The sequence below is a fragment of the Populus euphratica genome, unplaced genomic scaffold (assembly GCF_000495115.2).
Source record: "Populus euphratica unplaced genomic scaffold, PopEup_1.0 scaffold28.1, whole genome shotgun sequence".
Lineage (NCBI taxonomy): Eukaryota > Viridiplantae > Streptophyta > Magnoliopsida > Malpighiales > Salicaceae > Populus > Populus euphratica.
The window spans coordinates 1109211-1118734 of NW_011499862.1; the positions used below are offsets into that span (position 1 = coordinate 1109211).

Genomic DNA, 9524 nt, shown 5'->3' on the forward strand with positions numbered 1-9524 from the left:
TTCGGTTCGGTTTCGGTTTTATAACCAAAAAACCGAAAAACCGAACCGAAACGAAACCGAAAAAAAAACCGAGCCAAACCAAGCCAAAACCGAGCCAAACCAGAAAAACCGGGAAAAACCGAGCCAAACCGATTTGAACCGGTTTTTCCCCTAAAAAACCGAACCAAACCGAACCGAAATCGGTCGATTTAACCCGGTTTTGGTTCGGTTTTGGATTTTTTTTCAATTTTTTTTTTTTAATTTGATACTTTTTCTTTTATAAAAATCGAACCAAACCGAAAATGATCACGGCTAATGTTGTCCTAGGTTTTCCATGCCTTCCTTTCTTATCTCACTCCAGTTTCTATCCCTGTCCTTTATTAATAAACCGAAACTGTCTCTCCTTTCCTTCTCCATCATCATGATTCGTCTGGTGTTTTCTCTTCTTATTTGGGCGAAGGCTTGCTTGATCAATGGCAGAGGGATTTATAGAAGAATGTCTCGGCAGGTCTGATCAAATTGATTATCCAAACCAAAGAAGGTATAAATTCAATCTTCTTAAATTAATTTGTTGTGTTTTTGTATGTCCTCGTCGCATGTCATGTGATTTGGGCATTTGTAGTCAATCTCTCGTCGGAGAGATTATAAACCAGTGTAATCTTCTAGAGAATCCCTTCCTTGTGTGGTTCGACTAACTTTTCATTTTAGGTCATATACCTGGACATTATCTCCTCCATCGAAGTAGGTTGTGGCAATGGCGTCCCAAACACTTTTAGCTGTAGAAAACCAAATAAAATTCCCAATTAAATCTAGGGTTAGGGAATTGATAATCCAACCTTTAACAATTGCATTTTCTGTTCTCCATTTACTGTATGTTGGGTCACTAAGTATTGGTTGTTTGATTTTGCCTGTAATTAATCCAAGTTTGTCTCTACCGGAGATGAACATCTCCATGATCTGTGATCATAGTTTATAATTCCAGCCATTATGTTTGATTCCAAAGACGGCAATTGACGGGTCAGGGTTTTGGGTAAAGTTGATTTCAGTGTCGATTCTAGAATTTATAGTTGTAATCTGAGCATAATTTGGTAGGTTCGGTTCTGCCATTGATTTAGGTTGTTTGTGATTTGAAAAAGATTTAGATTCAGATTGTTTGGTCTAATACCATGTCAACAGTATTTGAGTAGTTCAACGATAATTGTTTGTAACATTTCATTGTGTTTTTTTTTATTGCATAGAACTTGTATATATACATGCACAATAAATCCTTTTTAAGGATAGAAAACTAAGAATAAAAATGTATCAAAATCTTTCCTGAACTTATTTCTAGTTTTCTGTTTTGTAATATTTTCTAAACCAAATATTAATCCTTGTCAACAATCAGGTCAGTATTCTTACTTTGTGGACAGCTTGAACCTCACAGCATTGCAATCCTTGACTTACTGAAATATACCGTTGGCCTGGGATTGTTTAAACGTATCAGTACATTGGAAGAAGCAAGAAATAGACTACATAAATTGGTCAATGACCTCAAAGCCTCTTGTTTGTTGCTAGAAGGTGGCGCAGATGGAATAGTCAAAATGCATGATGTTGTTCATTGTTTTGCTGCCTCTGTAGCTTCCAGGGATCATCATGTCTACACATTAGCATCTGGCACTGTATTAAAAGAATGGCCGGCTATGCTTGAACAGTGCAGTGCTATCTCTTTGCCGCGTTGCAAAATTCCTGGACTTCCTGAAGTATTGAACTGTCCAAAAGCTGAGTCGTTTATACTGTATAATGAAGACCCCTCGCTCAAAATCCCAGACAGTCTGTTTAAGGGAACAAAAACTCTCCAACTTATGGATATGACAGGTGTGCAATTTCCAACACTACCTTCCTCACTTCAATTTCTCGAAAAGCTTCAAACATTGTGTCTGGATAGTTGTAGTTTGAAAGATATAGCTATGATCGGAGAGCTAAAGATGTTAAAAGTTCTCAGCTTAATAGGCTCTAACATTGTTCGGCTGCCGAGAGAAATTGGGCAATTGACTCGTCTGCAACTTCTGGATTTGAGTAACAATCCAAGGCTTGAAATTATTCCGCTAAATGTGCTGTCATGCTTGACCCGACTAGAGGACTTGTACATGGAGAACAGCTTTTTGCAATGGGTGATTGAAGGACTATATAGTCAAAGAAACAATGCTAGCCTGGCTGAGCTGAAATGTCTGCCAAATCTAAGCACTTTATACTTACACATTACAGATCCTAAGATTCTTCCCAGAGACTTCTTCTCCAAAAAATTGGAAAGATTTAAAATTTTGATCGGAGAAGTGTGGGACTGGTCCAGTAAGCGTGAAACTTCAACAACAATGAAACTGAAGATCAGTGCAAGCATTCAATCGGAGGAGGGGATCCAACTGTTGCTGAAGAGAACTGAAGATCTACATTTAGATGGACTAAAGGGTGTTAAAAGTGTTTCCTATGAATTAGATAGGGAAGGTTTTCCTCGTTTGAAGCATCTCCATATCCAAAATAGTCTTGAGATTCGATATATTGTCGACTCGACTATGTTAAGTCCTTCTATTGCTTTTCCATTCCTGGAGTCTCTGTCTCTTGACAATTTGAATAAGTTGGAGAAGATTTGTAATGGTCAACCGGTGGCAGAGTCATTTAGCAACTTGAGAATTTTGAAGGTGGAAAGTTGTCCAATGTTGAAGAATCTTTTTTCATTGCACATGGAAAGAGGCCTTTTGCAACTGGAAGAGATCAGCATAATTGATTGCAAAATTATGGAAGTGATTGTTGCTGAGGAAAGTGGAGACGAAGATGAAGCAATCAAGTTGACTCAACTACGAACACTGACACTGGAATATCTACCCCAATTCACGAGCATTTCCTCCAAATCTAATGCAGCTTCCATATCACAGACCAGGCCGGAGCCGTTACTCACTGATGTCAGGTCCAATGAAATTGCATCTGACAGTGAGCTCGGGACTCCCGTGACACTTTTTAACAAAAAGGTTTGCTTTATTTTATTGACTTTGGCATAAAATGGAGTATCATTCTCATTTTGACGAATGAAAAGAACTTGATGATGAAGCAAAAGTTGTGCATGCAGATTGAATTCCCCAATTTGGAAGACCTAAAACTGTCCTCTATCAAAGTTGAGAAGATATGGCAAGACCAACCAGGAGAACTGTCCTATTGGTTTCCGAGATTAACAAGTTTGATAGTCGAGGGCTGTGGAAATCAGAAGTATTTATTTACTTCTTCCATGGTTGAAAGTCTTGCTCAACTCAAAAGGCTTGAGCTATGTGATTGCAAGCCTATAGAAGAAATAATAATTAAGAACGGATTAGGAGAAGAAGAAAATGTGAGAGGAATGATGTTTCCAAGGCTACAATTCCTCAAGCTGAAGGGCCTTCCAAATCTCACAAGATTCTGCACTGGTCACTTAATCGAATGCTGCTACGTGAAAGAACTGCGGATAGAGAATTGCCCTGCACTGAAGACCTTTATCTCTAATTCGTTAAGCACAGATGCAGTACCCAATAATCAGTTTGAAGAAACAAACTCAACTCTCTTTGATGAAAAGGTGAGTCCTTTTCTTTTCTTTTCCTGTTAGTCCTACAGTCCCCAACCTCAGTTCAACATTTGCTTCTGAACACCTGAAATTTAATTTTCTTGTCATTTGCTACTGACATGATGGAATTGATTTCTTAGGTTGCATTCTCTAACTTAGAGAAATTGCACATTCTTGGCATGGATAATTTGAATATGATATGGCACACTGAATGCCATTCAGATTCCTTTTGCAAGCTCAAGGTGCTGAAGGTAAAACAAGCAAACAAATTGTTGAATATTTTCCCACCCAATATGCTGAGAAGATTTCATAACTTAGACTACCTGGAGGTAGCTGATTGTTCTTCACTGGAAGAGGTGTTTGATCTCAGATCTCTGATGAATGAAAAAGAATCGCTTGCTGTAACAGCTTTTAAGTTGAGAAATATGTATGTATGGAACCTGCCAAAACTGAAGAAAGTGTGGAATACAAATCCTCATGGAATTCTCTCTTTTCAAAACCTTCATTTAGTGAATGCTTGGAATTGTCCAAGTCTAAAAAGCCTCTTTCCAACCTCTGTAGCCTTAGGCCTTTCACAACTCAAAGAGCTTCAACTAACTGATTGTGGAGTGGAGGAAATTGTTGCTGAGGAAGAAAGACTAGGAGAAGAACTAGAGTTTGTTTTTCCTAAAACAACCTCTTTCATTCTCTGGAAATTGCCCAAACTCAAGAGTTTCTACCCAGGAAGACACACTTCAGAGTGGCCGGTATTAAAGAAAATAGACGTGTATCATTGCCACGAAGTGCCGGTATTTGATTCGGAGCTCCAGAGCACCCGAGGAGCTTGTACACAGGACCAACTTGAGATCCAAGTTCAGCAACCGCTTTTCTCTTTTGAAAAGGTATGAGCTTGAGCATTATCCTTCGAATGTTCACTAACAGTTCTAAACATTAATGTCTTCAATGAGTTATGTTAAAAAATACAGAACATTCTCTGTGTCAGTCCCCTAGGCTTACATGACACCGTTAAGAAACCGAAAAGTTACTCTTGCTGCCTGGCAAGATAGTTCAAGCTAGACCTAGCTAGCTGTGCAAAATAGGAACATTTTTTGCTTGCATTATTAAACTCCAACATATTCCTTTGATAATGCCATGCTCTACAAGAACTTTAGACAAGAATTAGCTAAGATGCAAAGGCAAATCTACTTGTAATGCTTGCATTTTGGCCTTTCATTCTACCCAATCATCATCGTTTTTGGTTTTGAATCAGATATGCAATCTATGAAGAAGATTCAATAAAGACAACACTTCTCCCTTCCAAAAATTGAATTCTACTAGTTCACTTTAGAACCCACAACAAGAAGCAATAGGATAGGATATTGTAGTAAAAACCCGAAGGCACAAACTTGTACTAACGTGATTGCATCTACCTGGACCAAATCAAAATTCTTGAGATAATGAACCTCCCAATCCCCTACAACTGGAACCTGAATCTACAACAACGCTCTTAAAGAGTGAAGCAACAGGAAATGTTAGAACATCATTCACCATAATAGTGCCTGAGGAAATTTAACTTGGAAGCACCAATAAGACTTGTCAGCGGTGGGAAAGGATTGGCCTGTTTATTGAATGTGCTGTAAAAACTGTTATATCTACCTTTGGCTTTTCATAGTTAGCTTGCATTTGTGCTTTTGATTCCAGATCATCCCCAACTTGGAAGAACTATCGCTAAACAGTAAAGATGCGGCAAAGGTATGTCAAGGCCAGTTTCCAGCAGACCTCTTTCACAAAATAAGAGTTCTTGAGCTGCAATGCTTTCATGATGAATCGGCTGAATTTCCATTTGGTATCATGCATAGATTCCAGAATATGGAAAAGCTTGTTGTAACTCATGGTTATTTCAAAGAGCTGTTCCCATGTCGCCTTGTTGATGAGGAGGGACATACTCTTGCTAGGATACTATACTTGGAACTTTTTAATCTTCCAGTTTTGGAGAAAATTTGGAACCAAGATCTCAGAGTGGACCAGCTTCTTCAAAATCTTGTAACTCTGGAAGTAAGGAGTTGTGACAGTTTGATCAATTTAGCACCATCTGCATCATCTTTCGGAAATCTAACAGGTTTGCATATATGGGATTGCGAAGCATTGAAATACTTGGTCACATCCTCAACTGCCAGAAGTCTTGTGCAACTCTCTGCAATGAGTATAAAGGAATGCAAAATGGTGACAGAAATTGTAGCAAGCAAGGGAGATGAAGCAGGAAATGAGATCATTTTCAGGAAATTGGAAAGTCTGAAGCTTGATTGTTTAGCAAAATGACTAGCTTTTTTTTTTTAATTTTGAGCATGTTCATTTGAAATCTAGGCACTTCTTTATTTATTTATTTATTTATTTATTTTATTGTTACAACAGCGGTGAAGATCTAGACAGACTGCGCAGACAACATGGTTTGCCTTTTGGGATGTTTCTGGACTGCATCTGTTGAACAGGCTTTGTACAAAATAGTTTGCTTAGAAGCAATGCAACCTTCTGATCCTGGTGAATGTTCTGTATGACGACATTTCACAGCGATGCCTTAGGATACTTTACTGACTCAAATTTAACAGTGTATGTCTTTGAAGATTCTTATTGTGTTTGTTTTTGTGGTGAAAAAAAATATTTTAAAAAATATTATTTATGGCAATGCCCAGTAACTTGTTTTAATGCGAATGTAAAGTACTCCTGCTGCTTTCATCTTTCCAGTCCCACCGCAGAGAATCACCGAGTCAAAGGCTTTTCTTCTTCTTTTTTCGATCCATACAAAGTCCAACTCTTCATTGGGCCAGTTATGTGACAAAGCATCCAAGAGCTGCCATGTTCTAAGCTGGCACGCAAGGTTCACACATGAATCTGCAAGCAAATTATGAACGAGGGCTGAGGCCATCTGGGCAAGGAGACCAGAGAGATACCGAACGCCTAGAATATCCATTGAATACACTTATTCTGTGAGTGCTTAGCGGGGCTTCGACACTCTTACTCTTAGTGGGGCTTCGACACTCTTACCTTAAATTTATTTAGAACAGAAAAACACATGGTCTTGTGCTGTTCTTCTCACTAAGCCCCAATCATCCTTGTCACGTACAAGAAAGGAATATTGAAATGTGGGAGACACTGCATGCCTTGTGCTAGAAACTAAAAACCAGAGAAATCAATGGATGTTCCAAATCTTAAACTCTCCTTCTCACCATCCATTAATCTGACTCATATTCGATCCATATTTTCTTGAATCTTATTCTGTGGTAAATGTATTTGTTTTTTTCTTAATGTATCAAATTTGAATTCTAAATAATGATGCAGAAAAAAAATTTCCTGTTGATATATTGTTCTACATGTGATTATTTGTTTAAAATCCGTTCGGACTGTTGAATCTAACTTGGTTTGGTAAGCTAGCCACCCAATTTGTTTTCCGGGTCAATTCCCAGATCAGGCACGGCAAGGTGGAAACGAGAAGAAAAACAGAGTCACGCAAGAAGTTTCCTTGGGGAGGACAGAGGTCAAGTAAACCTGTCATGTTCAACCAAATTCCATGGCCGACGCAGGGTTTACAAGTAGAAGAGGAATGGAAACTTGGGTGTGGTTGGCAGGCATGTCTTCCGGCCAACTACCAGTTATGCATTCCATATGGACAACTGGGTGTGATCTTCCAGGCATGCTCTGTTCTGCAATTTCCAACTGCACTCCTAGGCCCATGTGGAGGCCATTTTAATATGGGTATAATCTGTACCAGAGGAAAATAAATTTTATGATATTGAAAACAACTTATCCATGAGTGCAGTGGATGGAGTATGGATTTTTAATTTGAAACTATTTAGTATATAATTAGTTTGATATAATTAAGTTTATTTATTTATTTTCAACTAATATTCATTTTCGAACCCAAGAACTCAACCTTTTAGGTACGAATTTTACTCAAACTCAATGAGGATTGATAGCATGGTGTGGAGCCCCATGGACACATCAAACGTCAAGGGAACAAAATAAATTATGAAAGGAAGTAGGGATTGATGGGTTGATTTGTGCTGACCTGTCTCCCCAATAACTAATTGCTTTCACTAATCAGCATCTTACAAGGTACAATGCGACGGTGCATTGAATTAGATAGTTTTTTTTTAATTAGTATGTTGAATTAGCATCTTACAAGGTACAATGCGACGGTGCATTGAACTAGATAGTTTTTTTCATTAGCATGTTGAAGTAGGTGCGATGTTTTATGTTCCAAATCTCTTTTAAATTAAAAAAATTAGATTATTGTTATTTTATATGGTTTATAATAATTTTATTATATTGATGTTAAAATTACAAAAATATTATTTTAATATATTTTAATTAAAAAATACTTTTTAAAACACTGTGTGTATTTCTATATCAAACATATAATTCCCTTTAATATGGTTTATAATTCATTAATTAAATTCATTTTAATGTTTGAAATTAAAAAAATAGAAACACATTTTGTTGTAAATACGAAAATAAATTTGTTTTGCGTGACATTTTTTAAATTAAAATTTATCAAATAGAAGACATATAACCACATGTTTTCTTTATCTTTATTGATTTTTTTCCTAGATAATAATTAAACACTAAAAAAATGAAAATGATTATGAGTTTATGATTAACACATGAGTTGGCATGTAGCTGCTAATTACCTTAAATCCTAGATTTGCTTTCTATGTATGCACTAGATACCTAATCTAGTTACTTTAGTTTTTAGGTTGTTCATTGAACATGCTATTTTGAGGTATTTGTGTACTAAATATTTAAATTTTATTTTGCACACCTAAATGATATCAAAATATTATTTTGTGTGTATTAAAATCAAATTAAGTTTAAAGTAATTTTATTTTTACGATCTGATCTAATTTTCTAATTGTAATAAGAAGACAATTGAAGCAACACTAATTCCTAATATGCTTTAAGATAATTGTTTAATTGTGTTTTTAAAAAAATTAAAAAAGTTTCAATTGTTTTAAAATTATTTTAATATACGTTGATATTAAAAATAATTTTAAAAAATAAAAAATTATATTATTTTAATATAATTTAAATAAAAAATAATTTAAAAAATAACTTTTACAATAGTCTCAAACACCGGACATCACATGCAATCTTGTCAAATTCGTAGGTATAGAAGATTTTCAGCCAACAAACAAGAAGGAAAAGTATTAAGGCGTTGTAGATCTGCACGCCACACTAAACATAATTCTTCATAATCTAAAAGTTAATTTAGTCATCAATTTTAGAAATATCTCAAGATAATATATATATCCCTCAAGAAAAAAAAAACTAAATAAATAAATAAAATTCTATAGACAAGAGCCCAAAACTACAAACAAGCAAATCCGAATACAATTCCCTTCCCATTGTTCTCATTTTTCACGCTTGACCCACCCACTCTCGACCAAATCCTAATATAAAAAACACTTTTGGTAACTCCACAAGATTGCTAATTGGTTGACCACTTTTTTCTTGGTTTTTTCCTTCCTAATATTTTCATATATTTTTTAATTGTAGTATTAAAAACCGATTATGTTGAATTAAGATGTTTTTATTAAAACAATATTGGTTTATTCAAAATAAAAAATTCAAATAGATTTTATTTTAGTAAAAAAACTGGATTAATTCACAATACCGAAAGAGTCCATGCCCATACTTTTTTCGAATCTAATCTGGGGCTTGGGCGGTGGCGCCACCGACCAAAACATGTTTCTTGTTCAATTTCACCTTCGAGATCAAGATGGTTGATGACTCGAGTTAAAAAAGAGAAAAGAAAAGAATAAAACAATGTGAACCAACCCCAATCCAACAACCGGAATCCACAGACTTAACCCAAATAAATCTGAACCGTCCATCATTCCATTAAGACAGCAGTTACTATTACCCTCTAACAGCAACCTCAACCTCGCCTAAAATCTAACGGTCACAATATAATTTCCTACAAAAGATCAGATAAAATAAATCAACA

The 9524-nt window shown here is 35.9% G+C and overlaps 1 protein-coding gene across 1 annotated transcript in view; it reads left to right on the plus strand.

Moving 5' to 3' along the window:
* Positions 1–6075, plus strand: part of LOC105125089 (probable disease resistance protein At4g27220) — an 11875-nt gene extending 5800 nt beyond the window's left edge. Inside the window, exons 3-6 of the mRNA XM_011025388.1 lie at positions 1364–2981; positions 3080–3556; positions 3685–4425; positions 5225–6075. Of these exons, the coding sequence (XP_011023690.1) occupies positions 1364–2981; positions 3080–3556; positions 3685–4425; positions 5225–5842 (3454 nt within the window). The 3' untranslated portion in view covers positions 5843–6075. The remainder of the gene's footprint in view (positions 1–1363; positions 2982–3079; positions 3557–3684; positions 4426–5224) is intronic.
* Positions 6076–9524: the final 3449 nt, after the last annotated feature.